Below are 20,801 nucleotides of genomic sequence, written 5' to 3'. Positions count from 1 at the left end.
TCTGAGCATATGCTCTGACTCTGAGACTGAAAGTGTTTTCGTGTTATGCAAGTACGCGTATCAATTCGCGTATCATATTTCTTAAGTTATACCCGGCTAACCGTTGATACCCTATGCTGGCTAAACTATGCGCTAAATCAGCTGCAACATTTGCATATTTGTTCAACTGAGACTAAATGATATACTTTCATTACCTTGGCTAATTCATCGTACATGCAAAAATTGGCAAATTGCATTGGATCGGATGTATTGTTGAGTGGGCATGGTTACTTTATATTGACTTACATAAATTTGGTTTTGAATTAAAATTGGATCAAACAGCTTCCATCTGACATTATTTGCATTTCAAAATAAACTAACGACGCTTAAAGTAAAGAATAGGTGTGGAGGCAGGAGGTCGACTTTCTTAGATCGGAGTCGGAGACGAATTAAGGAGCAATGTCGCGTTTCAAGGTATGATAATAATACTTACTATATTAATCGCTTGTAATCTTTGACTAGACTATATACGCGTGCTGCTTCACGTATCGTTATACTAAAAAGCAAAGCCAAGGATGTTAAAAACATAATCACATTTCAATATATATTCGGGTATTGTATCATATGTCTGTTGAATTCAAGTTTATTTACTCTGTTTGAGTGTAGAAATGAAGTCGCGCGGACTAACTGCAACGAGTCTAGAATATAGTGGAGTTAGTTCGTAACTTTCGTATTCAAAGATAAGATCGGTTATGTGGTATTTTAGTAGGCATACTTTGGTTACGTAACTTTTTTGTATTAATATCATATTGCCACTGTTGATCCATTTAATTGCAATTGTGCTTAGGCATTGCTGACATTTATTTGAGTAATATTTTTAATCAAATGTGCTATTGTGATGTTGGCCTAAGAGGTCATGCTCTCAACATAATAGTGATAATACTGAATTGCGGGAATTTCGGCTGCTTATGTAACATTATAGCGTCCCTGTTTGGCCGGGATAAAAGCAACAAACACGGTTTCCTTGACTCTTGAACTCGTCACTCGAAATTAAACTTGAACAACAACGTTGTATGGATTAAAAACAGTTTATAGACGTTCATCTTGTTTTCGAAACAATTTCTGTTATAAGAATTTTGAGGCGTAACGACTGTATGACGTAACCTGTTTTAAAATATTGTTGTGTTACGAGTTGATGTTGAACGTTGTTTCGTTACTGTAATTAATATTCGAGAACTGTTCTTGTAACTTACAATGTGTATATCGATAAAGTTAGCCTGTATACCGACTGTAAAAATTTAATTAAGGCCAAGCCATCTTCTACTGAATTTAGTCCGTTCATATAGCCATTCATTATAGCGAGTAATTTGAATTTCTAATTAAGTCTATATTTTTATGCAGACTGTGCGATAGCTGCACAGACCCGCCGTCTGTAGAACTTCATTCATCCACGGACGAGCACTATCTAAGGGAAGGAAACCCTGCGGTCTTTGCAAAAGGATAGCGTACTTTCGTAAAACGTGCGCTAGATTGTTGCCAAAAAAAACATTGCCATTGGCAGTTAAATTTAAGAGCGTCTTTGCCCTTCAGAGGCCCCTGCTAGTAAAAACAAAAGAGGAAGATACATCATGCAGTTCAGGCATTCGTGCAGGCATATTAACGATAATTTAAGGTGGCTCCCTGCAGTTTTAGGAATATTGAAAACTGATGATTTGGATTGAAATTTTTAGCAGGAAATTTCTTGCTGAACGAAATGAAATTTTCCAGATATATTAACCAACATTCTAACAGTCGAAAATTGTCATCACGTATGACGTCATTACCGTTGTTATGGTAACAATGGCGATTCAATATGGCCGTTATTTTACCTATTCACGCATTTTACTCGAAAACAAGTTCGGTTACCCCAATTTTTTATTTTATAAAAAGTTTTCTTACAAAAAAATGGGAAATTGGAGCAAGTTTAGAAAAATTCTATAGAGCCAAAAAATTTCTATAACGAGAAATCACGTTTTTCAATTTTTAATAATTTTGGCTCTATAGAATTTTTTTAAACTGGCCCAAATTTTCCATTTTTTTGTAACAAAACCCTTTATAAAATAAAAAATTGGGGTAACCGAACTTGTTTTTGAGTAAAATGCGCGAATAGGTAAAATGTCGGCCATATTGAATCGCCATTGTTACCATAACAACGGTAATGACGTCATGCTTGTGGGCAATTTCTGACTCTTAGAATGTTGGTTGATATATCTGGGGAATTTCTTTTCCTTAGCAAGAAATCTCGTGCTAAAATTTTAAATCAAAACCACAAGTTTTCAATATTTCAAAAAATTGTAGGGAGCCACCTTAACAGATATCCCCGTATATCGATTTCGAACTCGAAGAATGTGAATGCACAGCGCTTGAAATCTAAATTTATCTAATGCTTCCCTCCCAATTATCAAGCTGGCGACTCCACTGCCTAAAGTTTCGGTTTGTAGCCTTCCTTGAATTTTTAAACAAATTTTACGGTTGTTGATCGCTGCTCAGTTCGTCGTTAACTCGTTAACTTAAATAGAGACTTTTCTATTTAATAGAAACGTTTCTTACAACAATTAAGTCAACGGCCTGTCAAAATCGAGTCCACACACGCTTATCTCGGGTTTCATTCTGGCGCGAAACAATATTTTCTATTGCTTATCTTATTTCTTTGTAGCTACAACATCTTTAGCCAATATCTGTTTCCAAGCAGATGGTTGCACCTGCATGGGAACTCTTGACGGAGAACAATAGCAAAATGTCGCAAAAATTAACGTGCGCGCGGACTGGCCCTAGCCGGGTAGCAACGCGGTCGACTGATCCGCTTCTTTCTTTTCAAATGCATAGATGCTTTACGTTTGGTTTTATATTTTATCTCTGGTGATACGACTCCTGGCTGTTTTCGTATATATGTTGTGCAAATATTGCTTGTCAGGTGAAAGTAAATCTCGGGAAAACACAGACCCTCACCTAAACATTACAAAACAGGAATATGGAAAGCGTAAAATCCTTCGCATTTTGCTCTAACATTATTTCTTTTGTAAAATAGATGTTTGCCGTGTATGTGGTTTTCATTTCTTTACTGAATTTGGTAACGAAAACTGAGGTGCGTTAAAAAATGTTGAAATGTTCCTCATACCAGTTGTTTTCCTAATCTTTAGTATTGTAAAGTTATGTCCTGGTTAGTATAATTTGTAACGAAATTGCCGCGTGAATAAGAATAACGTGCATGAGAGTTCCCAATAAACCAGTAGTTTCTTTAAATTATTTTGTATGATAATTGTGATAGCTAATTGGTAAAATGCACTATGCACTTCGTGGCACTTCGGGAGTAACTTACACCATCACTTCAAGTTTAATCACTATCACCTTGATGCCTGCAGTTTTTACGACTAGGAACAACTTTCGTGCCCTTTCAACTTTCGTTTCCATATAGCAAACAGTTACAACGACTGACTGTGGGACAACAAAGGGTTGTTTGCGAGTTCCGGCAGGCTGCGTTAACACGGATTGTAACTTTGTGGCAAAATACAGTTACCAACAAGATCTTGTGGTATTTGAATTGTTTGGAAAAAATTCTGAATGGGTGTCAATTGGTTTTAATGACAAACAGGAAATGGTATGTCTCTATCAAGAACAGTTTAATTAATCTTCTAGTATCCCTAGCTATCGTAATTATCGTCTATGTACGTATACGGCCATTGTCGGTATATGATCACTGCTTTCTATAACTTGACTAATTTTTCTTCACATTTACATGAGATGATTTCTAATTCTAGGTTGGCACTGATTCAGTCATCTGTTACGTCAACAATACTGTTTTTATTAAAAGTGCAGAATTACTGCAAAAGACTTCTCCTACACTCGAAGAGGTGTGTCTATAAAATCAATTCGTTTCAGTGCATATTTTAATTCGGTTCTTCACCGAGGGTTTTTAACTTGTATCGCTTACAAATATATTTAAAAACGGGGAAAAGAAACCTCGCCAACTTAAAATATATGTACCTATGTCAACGCCGTGTAGTCAGCAAATAAGTATTGTACACATGCAAATAAGATCTTGAAATTTTAACTTTAAGGCCGTTTTTTCTTACTTATCTTATAATTTCTCGCCTTCTAACCCTGTCTTATAACTATCTGCAGTGTATTACGCAGAAAAATAGCACATGCATTATATTGTAAATATGGCATGGTTCTGACTGTTGCATGTTGCTTTTGCAGGCAAACGACCTAAACCTCACCTACAGCTCAGGAAACCGTTCAATACACTGCAGGTACAATTGTTCTGAAAATAATTTTTTTCGATAAATTTTAGTTTTAGTTTAGTTGTGAAATCACCCTAATGTGTGTTAAAATACGACATAATGGGATATGTATACTCAATTGGGATATACAGTATGTACACTCAAATGGATTGCCAAAGAACATTACAAAGTATTTCCATCTATCCTCTGTCCCGTAGTCTGCAGTACGTAACTACGTAATGTTTCTTGTAATTATCAAGGTTCACTCATCCTATCCGACCAAATAATGCAAGTAAATTACGAAATCTTGACGCTGAGTTCTACCTCATTTATGCCACAGGTACTGTATGCATGTAGATGAAGAGAGAGCTGATAATATTTTATCAAACTGCAGCTTGTTTATAACATTTACAATTGTTTTGCATTAAGCTCTACCAGCTGGTTTCGTAGATGTTGTTATTACACGATCTATTGAACCTGATCGATGAAGTATAGATTTTTTTTGACCAAAAATATCACCTGATCCACGTTAGAATAACATCATAAAAAAAGCTGATAGCTAGGATTTGCTTAGACGATATTGAAATATACAATCGATGAAGTATAAATTCTTTCGACCAAATGATTATATCTATATCTACCTGACCTACGTTAGAATAACATCATTAATAAGCTAGTAAGATTTGCTTATAGACAATGTGGACAAAGAGTTTGAATTATAAAATGCTATCTTATAATGATTTTTGTAGTATAATACTGTGACTACTATTACCAATACACTACCAATTATTTTCCTGCAGGTGAAATGAAGAATAACGCTCTTGGATTTCATTATACACTGTATGGTGTTTCAACTTACCATGTTAACCTAACAAAAACTAACGAATCTAGAGCAGCGTCAGTAAGTGTGCCACTATTGTTGCATATACTCGAATTTTTTTGACATAACCTACTGTAACATTGCTCTTTATTCCTTTTTTGTTAAATTACTATAAAAAGTCTATATTATAACATTTTTGTAGTCTAGAAGTTTCGCTACATACACAGTGTTCGACATTCAATTATTATTTTTATCACGTCCCTCATGCTCAATAAACATTTAGGATGGAATTGCGACAGACGGTTGTGGTAAAACTATTGGATGTTTACGTTACCCAAAGGGATGTCACGGAACAGATTGCGACTACATGGCAACTTATCGTTACCAAGGCGATCACGTCTTATTTGAAATTTTTGGAAAGGAAGCTTCTTGGGTATCAATTGGTTTTAGTGACAATAATGAGATGGTAAGTCATTATCTTTCTAGCGAATAAGAAACTAAAAAACGATGGCAGTGCTCAACTTATAACGTAACGCTATAATATAATGCAACATCTCAGCGTGTTCTCTTATGGATGTTACCATAACACGATTGTTCTATTTTTCCTTCGGTTTATCAGACAGGAGAGGATATATAGTTGTTACTTTTTTATAAAAAAATGTAGAGTTGGCATAGAAATAACTGGTGCCATTTTTTGTTTCTCCTTTTAGCCTGACACAGACGCTGTTATTTGTCACATTGCAGTCAACCAAACCGCTGTTATAAAGCGTTCAAGAATGACAGAAAGACGTCGCCCTCCTCTTGTGGCAGTAAGTTGTCAAAAAAGACGTATAGCTACGAATATTGAAATATATTTTAGTTTTGTTCAAGTTTGATTGACTGTTGTATTTTCTTCTGTTAAGGCAAGCAATCTTGATCTTACTGGGAGGTCATATTACAGGAAAAATATTCAATGCAGGTACTGTGAATCAGTGAGATCAGTTCATCTATAAAACATCGCCCTACTGTATAACGCCCTCGATAAGTAACATCCTTATCAAGTTTCTATGAATAGCATGCAACTTTCACTTGTCACATGTAAATTTTTTAAAAATTGTACTTTCCAAACTTACAGATTCAGTCATCCATTTACTCCAAATTCTGGAAGTGGATTACGAAATCTTAGTCAAACTGTTTTCTTGCTTTATGCCAAAGGTAAAGCAAGCACGCTATATTTTGTCTTTTTGCTTTAAACTTGAACTGGTGAGTCAGCTAGAGATCAAGTAAAACCTAGCCTGAAAATAGACCCCAGACAATTGGGTTTATAAGAAAACTTAAACCAAAATCCCCCTTTGCACTACGTATGTTGTATAGACCTGAACATGATCTGTTATATTTAAAGGTGACTTTGATTTGAATGATACTGAACCATTTCGATATCATTCAAGCAAAGAATCACATCGCGGTGCTTCCCCAAAACCTGTCGATCTTCAAACAGCAGAAGATATTGCCCTAGGAGAACCAGATAAAGGTGTACAAGAGGTGAGTGCAGTATCGATCATATCGTGTATCATGAACAACCATCCTCAGAAAAGGTGTCTAAGCCTAACTACCTCAAAATAATATTTGAGATAATATTCGGACGTCATGTTATTTTTTCATTTATTTAGGGAATTTCAACTGCTGGCTGTGGAAAAACAATGGAGTGTTTACGTTACCAACCAGGATGTAATGGCAGCAGCTGTGAGTTCGTGGCTACTTACAGTTATCAACCTGCCACCAAAAATGTAACATTTGAGTTGTTTGGGAAAAATGCTGAATGGGTCGCAATTGGGTTTAGTGAAGATGACAGAATGGTACGAAAAAATATGTCCATGTGTACACAGGCGTCGTTTGTGAACGCTTTCAAAAACGATTTCGATTTTTTTTCTGTATAGCCTAATACAGACTCTGTGTTTTGTTACAACTCCGGTGGCAATATTCTCATACGAAGTGGAAGATTGGTATCTCGAAGTTTACCCAGTCTTGAAGAGGTAAAGTTGTTCATGAGAATAGTACTGTGTAACTTCTATTATCAAAAGCATAATTCATTCACCTTCTAACAACGTCCACCATATATTCTCTATATATATTAAAGGATAATGGCTTGGTTCTTCTCAACCAATCAACAGTCGGTGGAATTCGTTGCAAGTATGACTGGATTAAGATACAACTTATTCTGATTAGGAATGTTTTTGTTCTTCGTGTTATTTTCAGGCAAAAACAATGCCAATTGAATATACTCATTCAAATTTCTAATTCATTATAATTATTGTTATTTCTCATCCTTTCTTGTATACGTGTAATTGTAACGAAACTTATATATGACGTGCAATGACATTTTCAGATTTACCCATCCTCTTACACCGGGAAGTACATCTAAACTGCGCAGTCTTGATCAGAAAGTTTATCTTCTCTATGCGAAAGGTGGGTTCTAATATATCAAGATAATAAGAGTCCATGCACGTGTATATTACAAGTTTTCTAATCAGGAAACCATCTCCATTGTTTTTTCGTAAACGTTTTCTGTCACGTTTCGCCAACTCGGCAAATACCATAAAACAAATCCCCCCCCCTGGCTACATGTATATATAGTCCCATTTGAAATATTTTATGTGTTGTATTCAGTGCAACATGGATCGATTTACCAGCAACGCAGAGTTTCTCTTTTTTACAGGGCCTTTCTTAAGGCTGAACTGAACAAAACTTTACGTCCAAACCAACCGTATCTTGTAATATAGGTTCAGTATCAGGCAATCCAAAGCAACACGCTAGGTCGGCGTCAGGACGCGGAGTTTCAGATGGACGTGTTAATGTAACAAATGTAGGAGAGGATGTTGAAAAAGAAAAACCGGATGATAAAGGAGTAATTACATGCAGTTGCGATGAACTTTGTACTTTGACCATCAACGTCATCATGTCTTCATTAGAAAATCTTGGTTTGAAAATTCAACTGTCGATAATATTAGATATATAGTCAGACTTGATGTTATTTTTTCATTTATTTAGGGAATTTCGACTTCTGGCTGTGGAAAAACAGTGGGGTGTTTACGTTACAAATCAGGATGTAGTGGAAGCAGCTGTGAGTTCGTGGCTACTTACAGTTATCAACCTGCCACCAAAATTGTGACATTTGAGTTGTTTGGAAAAGTTGCTGAATGGGTCGCAATTGGGTTTAGTGACGATCAAAAAATGGTATGATCAAAAAATATTATGAGATATCAGTAACTTTACGAAAAGGCAACTCAGGCCATGTGTACACGGGCGTCGTTTGTGGGTGCATTCAGAAATTATTTCGATTCCTTTTATTCGTTTTGACGGATTGTGGAAAAAAATCTGATGCGCTGAATTAGCGCGTAATTGATAGCTTTTACCACAGTTCTTGGGTAAAACTCTAAACTATGTGCACGTAGCCTTAGGTCTTTTGGCTAGAGTGGAATTCACACCCTCTGCATACGTTTCCGTGTGAAGAACCTTCTCTACTAAAGTACAGAGAAACGTTATGCTTCCGAGTGTAGACGAAATCCGATGCTAATCTATGCAACTATAATTTAGAAGAAATCGTTATATAGTTCGTGTAAGCGAGTAAAATAGGTATATCTTAATTAATCAGGTTCTTCACGGTATAATAATAACAATTATTTTGTATAGGCTAATACAGACTCTGTGTTTTGTTACAAATCCAATGGCAACATTCTCATACGAAGTGGAAAATTGGTGTCTCGAAGTTTACCCAGTCTTGAAGAGGTAAAGTTGTTCATGAGAATAGTACTGTGTAGAACTTCTACTATGAAATTGATATTTCATCAAAAGCGTGATATTCGCGTTTTAACGTCCACCATAATACTCTATATATATTATAGGAAAAGGACTTGGTTCTTCTCGAGCAATCAACAGACGGTGGTGGAATTCGTTGCAAGTATGATTGGATTAAGAATCCTTCTTATTGACGTTTTTGTCCTACGTTTAATTTTAAGCAAAAGCAATGCCCATTGAATATATACTCTATTGAATATATTACAAATTTGTAATTAAATATTGTTGTTTCTCACCAGTTTAATCGTAACGGCACTCATATATGGCGTGCAATGACATTTTCAGATTTACCCATCCTCTTACACCGGGAAGTGCAAGTAAACTGCGCAGTCTTGATCAGGAAATTTATCTTCTTTATGCGAAAGGTATAAGTTCCACGGAATATGAAGTTATCAAGAGTCCATAGAAATAGTACAAGGACATGTCACAGTGCTAGTATATATACTATATACTCAGGAAACCCGGCATCTCTATTGTTTTGTGTGGACGTTATCAGTCACGTTTCGCCAGCCCGGCAAATACCTTAAAACGACTTTTCACCCCCAGGCTCGTGTAGCCCCATTTGAACTATTTATCGGTGTAGTGTTCTGTTCCACTTGACTTAATTTACGAGCCTCGGACACTTTTACGCCTTTTCGTTGGATGAACTGAACCAAAACGTTACGTCCTAACCAACCGAATTGTATCTTGTAATATTACTAATATAGGTTTGGTATCAGGAAATCCAAGCCAACACGCTGCGTCGGCGTCAGGACGCGGATTTTCTGAGGAACGTGTTAATGTAACAAAAACAGTCGAGGCTGAAACAACTACTCCAAGTCAGTTGAAAAAGAAAGTGCACGGTATATATACTTTATTCAAATTGTCTTAATATGGGCAGAGATTGAGGGTTCCACAATGAATATCGCTTTGATTTACTATAAATTTATCTGTAAGTGTTTTTCATTTAATCAATTATGATTTTTGGCACTTCACTCGATGTAGGTAAATTAATTCGTAATTGATTTACCCTCACCTATATTCCCGGCATTACCATCATATACACATTAACCATACATGCTTGCTCTTGTCAGCTACCTCTGTAGATCAGTGGCAAGAGCATTGCACCGGCATCGCGCAAAAGCGTAGGTTCGATTACTGCCGAAGGACCGATAGTTGACTAATTTTCCATCAACTGTGCCTGGCTTGAATTTGAATTGTGTGTAATTCCAGTCTGTTTTTCCTTTAGGTTCATTAATGACTGTCGTTTGGATTTTACTTGCATCCTCTGGCTTGTTTTTCGCTCGATACACCAGACAAAATTGGCCAGATACTGAATTACTGGGAACTAAAGTTTGGTTTCAGGTATGTACTTAGTTTTTCATCTTTAAGATACCGTGTCCGCGGGTGGTGTTAAAGCCGTTAAACTGGATGTTCTGTTCCCCACGCAATATTCTCGTCAATATTGAAATGTATATTGAAATGATTACAAGTTCTCTCGCAAGTTGTAACTGTAATTTCTCGGGTTTTTATATGAAAGAAACAGCAAAAAAGAATGTAACTGCGACCGTACTTGAAAATTTCGGTCGTAATTCGAAGCAATTTAAAAAAGTATATTTCGGAACAGAACATCTTTTTCTAGACACTTTCTATACACCTTGTATCGTTCTAGCAAATTGCAATTTTCATCTCATTTTATAAAACATGATGATTATTCAAAACAAGCATTGTCTAAAAAAACATTATTCATATTCAGTCCAGTAAGTGATGACCATACTGAATGACTATCGTTAAACGACGGACCACAGTCACAACATGCAACGATTAACGACAATATATTTCATGCATTCTACTTTATACATGTAGTTCCATCGGGTTTTGATGGCCGTTGTTGTTCTTGGAACAATCGCCTCAATTGTAATAATATTTGTCGATCTGGATGGATTTACGGAGGTAGATATAAACTATTGATTATAGGTCAATACCGAGAAAATGAAATACGGATCTTACACAAGACGCAATAACACTAAACTGAGTAAACGCAGTCAATGCAATAAAGGAGTCGGTCTGTGTGCAGACTACACTTGCAAACGTACATTGGTATAAAATGTGAAATTCCACCCAAATAGGAAAATCCTCTACCACTACGACTACGTGACTAATGTCACTGATTATGAGGATGTTTTAGAATCTGCACCCAATAATAGTTCAACTGTTTTACAGCACGAGGGCACGGTTAAAACACATGCTATAATTGGTTTGGTTGTTTTTCTCCTGGCTGTATTACAGCCCATTGGTGCTTTATTGAGGCCACATCCGGGAACACCAAAGTAAGTATTCGTAAAAACAAGTTCATCCAACACGAAATAGATTTGGCTGAGATATAGTCATTTCATGTTTTTTTTGCCTTATATATATTTAAAGGGATCTGTGGTTGAATATTCTCACATGCATTTTCCTAGGCGACCGTATTTCAACTTCTTTCATCGATCATTAGGCGTTTCTGCCTTCGTAATGAGTGGTGAGTTTTATCTCAGTTTAGAAAGTAAATTAGAAAGTACGTGAATATCTACGAAGATTAGCCACGCATGCATGTATGTTTAATCGAATAGACGATAACTACGATTGATCCATGCAAAATGTATAATTAGGAATTTGATTAATTTGGTCATGGCCAGATAACTCAACGTTAAGATTCATTGGTCTGAACGCGTATCATCGGAACTGTGTGAAAGAACAATGTAAATATTTTCCATACAACCTGACATGGCTTAACCATAACTGGTATTTTTTTAGTCGTGACGATTATACTCGGTCTGGATTTCTTCAAAAAGGATGAAGCATATTACACAGTCATTGGTTATGCTGTTTTTTTGGCTTTTGTTATCGTTATAATGGAGATCTCAAAATTCTTATATGATCGTGCTCAGGAAACAGTCCATGACGGTATACACAATCTTACCTTTCATTTTCCCCACGGATACGATTTGTCGTAAATAATTTGTCTCGAATTAACATAGTTTTTCAGTAGATAAACGGAACGTCGGTTATCACTTTTTTTAAAACCACCAAATGTTTTCTCCCAACAGCAACCGTTCCAGGTGGAATGCAAATGGAAATTAGTATTGTGGAAGGCAGTTCCTTCGTAAGTTCTTTCATGAAATTGATTGTGATAATTCATATAATTGTGATTTTCTAAAAACAACGTTTGGCTCCAACGCAAAACCTCCCACCCCAGTCCCACGCTTCCATAAGAAATATCACGTATACTTCCCGCGCCCCCTCGGTTCTATACGACTGAATATTATTATTGAAAGCCTTACATGAAGCTTCGTTGAAGAATTAGCACGTTGATAGTGTGACAGACTGAATTCTATAGAATGACTGGCTGGTGTTTTGATAGATTCTGTGTATAAACTCTGGTAACGTTCATACCTAGAGTAATGTCTCTGGGTTAACTCAGTTAATTAATTATTCATTTCCTTATTTCATACAGCATCGGACGTTATCAAAGATACTGCTGGGAGTTTTGGATGTTGTTTCTTTGGCTGTAACTATTGTTGTGATTTATTACATCAATAAAGATGACGAGGAGGTTGAGGCTCATACTCATTAATAGAGATGACGATGAAGCTCAAAATTAGCTTAGTTACTGTGTATAGTCGCATAATATGCATGCCTACACGAAGTGCCCCTTTTACACTGTGTTGTACCCTATATGAAGTGACACAATGTCGTAAAATTTATACATTTATGTAAAAACATTTATCAGTTGTTGATGCAAACGAGCGAACAGTCATGGATGCTCTGCTGTGCATTAAGTACTTCTACATTACTTTAAGTTCAATTAAAGAATCGACGCTTGTGTCAGCCTGTGTGAACAATAGCCTCTATTACTAGTATTAGGAATCAATGGCATTTTTGGTAAAGTTTTTCTAAACTTAAAAATTTCGACAAACTTCAATAGCCTATAAAAGCGTTTACTACTTCTTTTACTACAACTCTTAAATAATTTGGAATGAAAAAGACCACGGGTTAGACTACATTTTTGCAAATTTTTGCGGTGATCAGACCACAGTCAATATACGCAATTTACTACGTCATTTAAACGGAGACACCTGACTCTTTAAAATATTAAATATTGTAACCTTATATACCCGCATGTCAACTCAAGATTCACATACCTCCACGACGTCTGTCTATACTATAGAAAGCAACACGAGTACACTTAGACGTTTTTTTAAAGTACGGTATTATGGGGCGACGAATAACTGTGAGTATCGTTCTTTACTGGACAACCCAAGCAATTGTTACAGTTAGTGTTATCGTTACTATTGCTTTATCCCTCAAGAGCTCCCTAGAGTCGGATAAAATTTATCAGAATTTAAGGTAAGGTCTATTAAGTATTTGAGTGTATAGGACTGCTATATATTATATAACTCATGACATGTTTATGATATATTTTATCGTCGAAATGTTTGACACAGGGTTTCTCTTAGTTTCGGGAGTTATTCGACAAATAACGGTATAACGTAAACGCTCATTGTTGGACAGAATGAGAGGCCATATGTCAATGTTTCTTTTAATAACGATGGTATCTTGTTGCTAATAGGAATATATAAGGGCTAATATAAATATGTTTTTGATCCAGAAGGCACAGAAACATATTTAAATGAATTTCATACATAAACTAGCGATCCCAGTCAATATGCGTCCTTGCATGTGTGTGTGATTGCCAAGGCTCGTCAAAACAGACGCAAACAAATTGCTTAAAGATAGGCACGAATGAGTCTAATACAGACACAAAGACTGTCAGGAGGGTCGTTACTGCAGCCTGGAAATTTGTAGCTTAAATATACGACTCTATGGCATATAATAGTAATAGCATAGGGGGGTCGGTCGGTAACTTCATAAGATCCACATGCGGTAAAAAACATAAGTTTATTACTATTTGTATTACATTTAGACTTACAAATTGTGAGTGAAATGCGGCTGTGAGTAAGTACTAAATATTTGGTATTATGTCACTGTAATAACACTAAAAAACAAATAAAACATTGTCTTTTGCGTGAAATTTCACAAAACCGTCCTTTTTTAGCCACGAGTATTAAGTTTATTTCGGAATTGAAATTGCCTAGTTCTTTCTGCGGTAATATAAGAGCGAGAATGAATGCAAACATTCTCCATCGTCTTGTAATCAAATGTGAAGTATGAATAATGACGAGACCGCCGCAGCTGCTGCTCCGCAAAGTTGCAGACCCTACGCAGGACATAGTACAGTGTAGCCATATAGATCAGTGAATGTCATACTTGATGTTTGCTCACTTTGCTGATGAGAAAGCAGAAACGAAGCAGAATCGCCAACACACCCATAAATCCCTGCTCAAAATCATCCCTCTTGAATAAGGTAACCAGAATTATCAGATTACACAAAAAGCTACAGCACACCTAATCTTAGCTAGCGGTAGGTCTACTGTTCCCCGACTTTTGTTCACTGGTACATCTGTGAAATCTTTTGAAAATCAATGCTCCATTCAATGACTGAAGGGAGTAGGTTATATATCAAGCATGGAGTTCCGTAGGTTGGCGTAACGGATTAAGGTTCTAGGTATTGTTCTTTTGCTCTATTGACATTGCTCTTTTGCCGACAAAATCGGCTATCTGAATTTTTTTTGGAAGGTGTCGTCATCTGGTATCCTGTAAATTTTTCGCTAGGCAACTGTCTGCGCGTAACGATGTGAAAACTGATTCGTCATGGTTAATGATTTTTACGCCATAATTTAGCAGTTAGCACACTGATATAAAATTATACCGTTAAGTATATTGACTGGATTTATGCAAGTCCAGGTTATTCATATACAATTACTAAATGGTTTCCGTGTTTGGATGGCCTGATCCAAACACTAGGGAATATTGCAAGAGTTTGGATTAGGCCATCCAAACACGGAAAGCATTAAGTAATTGTTTTATAAAATAACAACGACAAAGCCTGAATTTAAATTTAAATTCTTTAAAACTTTAAATTTCCGTGTTTGGATGGCCTGATCCAAACACGGGCTTCGACCAATCAGAACACGCGTTATATACATGTTATTTTATAATAACATTTTCCTACCGTTCAGTCAGTAAGATGAGTTCTAATTGTTGAAAAATCGTTAGGAAAATCGTTAGGAAATCGATAAAAACGATGCATGTTCATGCGATGCATGTGCGGTAAAACTTTGGAGTGACAGAAAAGTGAGAAAACACTGATGAATACAGAACAATACAGAACAACCCCTTCGGGTCAATGTCAAGAATGTTTTGAATGAGAATTGTTTATGATAGGGACATGTAGATCATGATGAGGAACAGGAATATTGAACTAATAATATTGGCGGTGACATGACGCCATTATTCATTTGCAAATATAAACGGAAAGGGAGTGTCAGAATGCCCAAAATGTTCCGCTTTGCTGTAGAGCGTTGAAAATCAGATTAAAGTTAAGACGTAAGACAAGTTCATTCAGTAAATGAAAAAAATGAGAACCTCAGGTACTTTATCTAATCAAAAAGTGTCCATACGCTGTATATGAATCTCTTGTCCTAATAACTTAAATGCAATACGTCATTTATGAAGACACTTGAAGCTTCATCATTTTTGTAACCAAATACTTATGCGTGACAGCGTGAGATCTATATCATAGCAATTTAGCATACAACTATAGAACTGTATGTAGATGAGACAACTTTACTAAGTTTACTTCACAAAGAGAGAATCATGAGAACAACAATGTCAGCGGCGAACATACTTTACTGGATAATTCAAACTATTGTTACACTTAGTGTCATTCTTGCTATTTCTTTATCGTTCAAAAGCTCGCTAGACTCGGAAAATATTTATCAGAATTTAAGGTAATGTATTGGTCAGAATGCAAACTTTATTATAATTATATAGCCGTACACGTAAATGAAATATTTCCTGAACGTAAAAGTTTTGTTAATGTCACAGAAATTGTTACTTGTTTCAGCAGACTCGAATGTTACGGAATACGGAGTGCCTTAATCAGCTTTGTAATTCCTTTTCATGTTTGAAACAAATTACATTCAGTGTCACGTTGCAATTCATAACAATTCGTCGTGCTGACGTTTCCTGGAATTTTGTCTAAAATTAACTACACAAGATACTCGTGCTCTTTTCAGGAGCAAATTAAATACGCATACTACCCGATAGTGCATCAGTTTAACTCATCTTGTCTGCATAACGATCATAGATAGCCAGTGCGTAGCCAATGCATTTGACTGTCGAATGTATGTCAATCAATTATATTGCATATAACACTACATAGTACATGCTGTACTGTATATGTAATATATAGAAAAATATTGTATAGTCGCTTGTTTATTTCAAGTGTTGCAGAGAAAATTGCAGCGTGAACGTAACCGTGAGAAAATAAGAAAAATGTTCAAATTTCCAAGAAGTCACATAAGCATATATTATACAGGCATTACCCGATTACCGTGTTGTAATACAGGCTGTGCACAGGCTATTTACCAGTTTACTTTATAAACAATTGATACAGAGACTCAAAACCAAAAGGTGAATAAAAAAAATCATTTTCTTTTTCAGAAATGATCAGACTGCAAAGAGTTTACAAACAGGAGGTAAGACACAAGGCTCGTATAGATCAGCAGTCTTGACTGTCTCATGACAAGTATCTAACGGTGAACGGGTGTTTACATCAAAGTTGCAATGGCAAGTTTAACGGAAACTATTTGACGATGCTTTATGATAATCAATGTATTTTGACGGACATTTTGCAATATTTTTAAAGCGTCGTTCACGGCAACAGTGATGGCTATATGTATAGAGATGTTATACAGGGGAAGGGGTAATTTAAATTCGATAGTGAAAATTGCTTTCTTCGGTTTGCAAGATGTGGGAGTATATCATTAGCTTCGTACACCACAGTTTACATGACCAAACGGTCATTTACATGAGCATTATTTTCCGTTGAAACACGAGCATGACCTGTTTTTTGAACAACTTCTCTTGTCTTACGAGAACAAATAAAATCTGTTACGAAACAGGATTTAAACAATTTCATTTTTCATTAATTTTAATAACAGCCCGCTCCACTAAGTAGTAATATGATGCATATGGGCAAGTATGTCGTGCGGTAATCAACCTGTACTCGTTTGATTGATTATCAAATGTTCTTTGCTTTAGTATCGAATAAAAGCTGTCGTTATCCGCTGATTAAAGTTAATGGGTTTTGTCAGCCGCCTTGTAATTGGTCGTTTATGACGTCATCGGAGATGGAGATATATGACAAGATAATGTCCAACTGTTTAAGAATTGCAATGATTTCTGCTGTGATAACATTTTTAACATGGCTGGCTTGTGAACCGCTGTAAGCTAGTTTTTCCTTTTTTGTATTACATTTATTTCTTGCTATAAGCCAACTTCAGAAAATACAAAGCAATGGACACTATGAATACGTTAATTAGACCCATCAAGCACATATTATGTTAACCATCTTCTTCTCCATTGTTAACCTAAGCATTTTCTGACGTATGTACAGTTGCATATTGAACTATTATATGCGTTTCTTCTTGGCCGAGTTTCAAAACGGTTTCCTGGAATTTTTTTAAAACTCAAAAACACGCGTGCTTTAAGGTCAAATTATGGAGCAACGCCTACCTTTTGCAAGCAGCCGTTCTGACTTCCGTCTCGAATCATTTTTCATCTCGTTGTGTATGTAATTTAGCATTTCACCTATAAATAGAGGGATATTTTTATTGAAAGAATGTTTTCATTTACTTAATTTCTGCAGGAGAAAATTTCCACATATTGTTCGATTTTACATCTTGCTGAGCAGCGCCAGTTTTAGTAAGTTTACATTTTGTTTGATAAAGCATTTTTTTGTTCATGTTTTTGGATGAATACAAATCTGCCATTTCAAAACTCGTTGCTTAGGATAGAGAATATAAAGTTATTTGGTTGAATTGTGATTTGATCTCTTTTTTAAGAGAACGATAACTTTTATAATTATGCATTCGAAGTGCCTGGTCTAACAATGATTTCAAATCGGCTGGTTGTCTCTTTTAATCTAACATTGCATTGACGATCTCAACAAAAAGAATTATTGTTCCCATTTCCAGTTTGAACAATTTCCCATACCATAATTATTTAACCATTCATTACCTAATATAGCAATTTATCATATAGCATTTGCAGGAATTTTTCCGTCCAAATTAAGTACAATCAAACAACATATGCATTGCTCCAAAGAAGAGTATTGGACAGCTGTGGGTATTACGTCAAATATGGTAACATTGCAAGGTAATGTAAATGAATAATGCATAGGGATCCTTGTCAGTTGGGGTTTTTACCCCCGGACATATACCAGTTACAGTAATTGGCAACGCCGTAAAACTTATGACCATGGTTACCAGCATCAAGTATAAATGATAGGAAAGGATAGAGAATGAACTTGACATATAAAATCTTAACAAAATTTGGTTATTTGTGCCTGTTCCCAAAAGCTCTAAACAATCTCAAAAGTAACATACTTTGGAAACAATTTTTACAACTCTATTCTCCAACTGAACCACGGTTCACAGATACAAAGATATGTAGTTAAGATAGCTATAAACGAATGACAATGTATGACAATGTATGTTTTATTATAGGGGCAGTTTGTCATTATCTATTGTTGATGCTTTGCTTCTGGTTGTTTTGTTATGTTGCTAATACGTTTCTCTTGATTGTTCTGGAAAAACGCCATATATTTACCAATCCAAAACTTCATGTCATACAGCTTATGTTTTGCACGATTGCACCATCTATTTTTGTGGCTATTTGTCTACTTGTCGAGCAACCTGGCTATCACATGATATTCAAGGACCGCATGGCCATTTTACCGTCGACGTATATTCTTGTATTTGGCACAATCACCCTTCCAATCCTTCTTATGTCTGGTGCATCACTTACAATGTTGATAGCCGTTGTTAGATGCATTAGAAAGGTTTGTCAATACATTATATATGCCACATGCTTATCATGCAGTGTTAAAAGCTGCATCCCATATGAATAAAGATGTATATCAAATCTATACAAATGTTCAAAATCAGCATTGCCCATATGAATAGTGATGTATATCAAGTCTATACAAATGCTCAAAATCATGAAGCACTGCCCTACTTCAGAAGCATTAACTCTTCGACATGCCTTCTTAGGTTAAGGATTGCACATTTCAAGCGAAAGTGCTGTGCCCCTATGAAACGTATGTTTTCATTTAATTAATAGGTTTCTCGGAATTCTACAACAGCAGGTCAGGTGATAAGATCAGATGAAGAAAGACGGTCTTTGAAAAACATTGAACGACACTTCATCTGCATCATATGTCTCTATGCACTGGCTATGATTGCTATATTTGTAGCCGAGGTTTTTCTACAAGACCAGGAAATCGATTATTTGAAAAATATTTTGGCGTATTTTTCCTGTCTTCGGGTATGTTTAGCTGTGTTAGTCTCGTTTCTGATGCAACTCCACATTTGTTCAGAAATTATTTCTACTTATATAGACCGTTATGAGAAGTCTACACGTTATGAAATAGTTTGTTTCTCATTGGCAAATCGCCGCAAATTTGTATTAAATGTGTATAATTAAATGTAAATACATTGAATTCAATGCAGCCATCGCTGCATGGAGTTTTTCAGGGTTCCAAAAAAAGGCGTACACCTCGACCCTTCATAGACAATGTTACAATATGCAACTTTCCTTGCAACTTGCAATGCAATTCTACTCCTGATGCATCTAAAGTTGACAAATACGAATATTTCTTACGATCAATAACGTTTTCTGAGCATTTTTAACACTCTTTACAAATTAACATCCCTCGAAATTATAATTGCATTGCAAGTTGCAAGGAAAGTTGCATAATGTATAACAGCGCCTTCAGCTATATATATGTTTCTTTTTAGACGAACGAGCCATGCAATAAATCTGACAGACCAAAGTTCTTCTTATCAAATATGAAAATATTAACGCCTGGATTTTTTTGCCTCGTTACCTTTTTTCTGCTTTTCTGTACTAATGAAACACGCTCCATCTGGAGGGGCTGGTTGCAGTGGATTTGCTCAAAATTGTCAATTGTTGGGCAATATTTGTTGGGTTGGATAAGAGAATGCAACATGTTTTTAACTAGGAAACATAGTTTACGAATGGCAGATCAAGTAAGGCCAGCAGGCGCCGATGTTAACAGGGTATCTTTTGGTAGTGTCATATCAACAAATGGTTTATTATCGTACGACACACGAGGGACAACGTTGGGCGACGAACATCTTGCCAGGAATAACGATGTAATAATCACACACCTATAGCGTCGGCCATAGCATTCAAATTAAGGATTGAATATACATCAATCGATTAGATTGGGTGGTCTACATCACGAGCGTTCATTTTAGCTAGCGTTTTTTCCTGCACATAAGTTTTGAGCGTTGACATCTAAAATATTTTCACCTGTATGATATGTTAAAGCTGGTTGTGCTGAAGTCATTTAGGTCGCCATCCATCGAACGAAATTTTCACGATTTTTAGGCCACGTTAATTCACAAGGGACCAGACGAATTTGGTGCTGTTCGGTCTCCTCGTGTGCATGAAAAAGAATTTGCATCCATTTTAGCGTGTAAACACCTGCATGAACCGGACGAATTCGAGCGAGGTACCAAATTCGTCCGGTCCCATGTGAACTTATATAGCCTAAGTCACTATTTGCGACAAGTAACTCCAGAAGTCAAGTAAATATATAGAACACCTCGTACTGTGTGATAGGAATGGTAAAAGTTCACATGTTGTAAAAGTTTAATTTTGTATATTAAATAATCGCAAGAACTCACTTTTGACGTTCCTTTAGTCTTCGTAGATTTGAAATACACTGTGGA

At 36.0% G+C, this 20,801-nt stretch overlaps 2 protein-coding genes across 6 annotated transcripts; both read left to right on the top strand.

Annotated features, from left to right (window-relative positions):
• Positions 1 to 106: 106 nt before the first annotated feature.
• On the top strand, positions 107 to 12,777 carry LOC114527093 (ferric-chelate reductase 1-like). Of its 2 annotated transcripts, XM_028548690.1 has the most exons (29): positions 107 to 453; positions 3,047 to 3,103; positions 3,434 to 3,616; positions 3,777 to 3,869; positions 4,219 to 4,271; positions 4,502 to 4,581; positions 5,042 to 5,142; positions 5,345 to 5,527; positions 5,772 to 5,870; positions 5,964 to 6,019; positions 6,176 to 6,255; positions 6,443 to 6,582; positions 6,711 to 6,896; positions 6,978 to 7,073; positions 7,178 to 7,230; positions 7,427 to 7,506; positions 7,821 to 7,945; positions 8,089 to 8,274; positions 8,731 to 8,826; positions 8,943 to 8,998; positions 9,181 to 9,260; positions 9,603 to 9,737; positions 10,124 to 10,239; positions 10,741 to 10,827; positions 11,098 to 11,204; positions 11,337 to 11,395; positions 11,671 to 11,820; positions 11,964 to 12,019; positions 12,371 to 12,777. In XM_028548690.1, exons 1-29 carry the CDS (start codon positions 439 to 441, stop codon positions 12,488 to 12,490), a joined length of 2,928 nt encoding a protein of 975 aa, XP_028404491.1. In that variant the 5' UTR covers positions 107 to 438; the 3' UTR covers positions 12,491 to 12,777. The 2 variants fall into 2 exon arrangements, with proteins under 2 accessions (XP_028404491.1, XP_028404492.1); XM_028548691.1 differs by lacking the exons at positions 7,178 to 7,230; positions 7,427 to 7,506; positions 7,821 to 7,945; positions 8,089 to 8,274; positions 8,731 to 8,826 and having other exon boundaries at positions 12,371 to 12,776.
• Positions 12,778 to 12,935: 158 nt separating this feature from the next.
• On the top strand, positions 12,936 to 20,668 carry LOC114527094. 4 transcript variants are annotated; one of them, XM_028548695.1, is made up of 9 exons: positions 13,184 to 13,263; positions 13,841 to 13,872; positions 16,483 to 16,517; positions 17,083 to 17,266; positions 17,690 to 17,745; positions 18,085 to 18,198; positions 18,549 to 18,883; positions 19,165 to 19,368; positions 19,842 to 20,668. In XM_028548695.1, the coding sequence occupies exons 4-9, from the start codon at positions 17,157 to 17,159 to the stop codon at positions 20,238 to 20,240; spliced, it is 1,218 nt and encodes a 405-aa protein (XP_028404496.1). In that variant the 5' UTR covers positions 13,184 to 13,263; positions 13,841 to 13,872; positions 16,483 to 16,517; positions 17,083 to 17,156; the 3' UTR covers positions 20,241 to 20,668. The 4 variants fall into 4 exon arrangements, with proteins under 4 accessions (XP_028404495.1, XP_028404493.1, XP_028404496.1 ...); XM_028548694.1 differs by lacking the exon at positions 13,841 to 13,872 and having other exon boundaries at positions 12,936 to 13,263; positions 18,094 to 18,198; XM_028548692.1 differs by lacking the exon at positions 13,841 to 13,872 and having other exon boundaries at positions 12,936 to 13,263.
• Positions 20,669 to 20,801: the final 133 nt, after the last annotated feature.

The sequence above is a fragment of the Dendronephthya gigantea genome, unplaced genomic scaffold (genome assembly GCF_004324835.1).
Source record: "Dendronephthya gigantea isolate DGI-Jeju-01 unplaced genomic scaffold, DenGig_1.0 000043F, whole genome shotgun sequence".
NCBI lineage: Eukaryota > Metazoa > Cnidaria > Anthozoa > Malacalcyonacea > Nephtheidae > Dendronephthya > Dendronephthya gigantea.
This window is presented reverse-complemented; position numbering and strand designations above follow the sequence as displayed.

Excerpts from the sequence above, each read along its gene's own strand:
- LOC114527093 (XM_028548690.1), top strand. Across the intron at positions 8,999-9,180 it reads GGTGGTGGAATTCGTTGCAA|ATTTACCCATCCTCTTACAC; the intron begins GTATGATTGGAT and ends TGACATTTTCAG. Across the intron at positions 11,821-11,963 it reads TCAGGAAACAGTCCATGACG|CAACCGTTCCAGGTGGAATG; the intron begins GTATACACAATC and ends TTCTCCCAACAG.
- LOC114527094 (XM_028548692.1), top strand. The coding sequence starts at position 13,130 with ATGGGGCGACGAATAACTGTGAGTATCGTTCTTTACTGGACAACCCAA. Across the intron at positions 17,267-17,689 it reads TGGCTGGCTTGTGAACCGCT|GAGAAAATTTCCACATATTG; the intron begins GTAAGCTAGTTT and ends TAATTTCTGCAG. Across the intron at positions 18,199-18,548 it reads AAATATGGTAACATTGCAAG|GGGCAGTTTGTCATTATCTA; the intron begins GTAATGTAAATG and ends GTTTTATTATAG.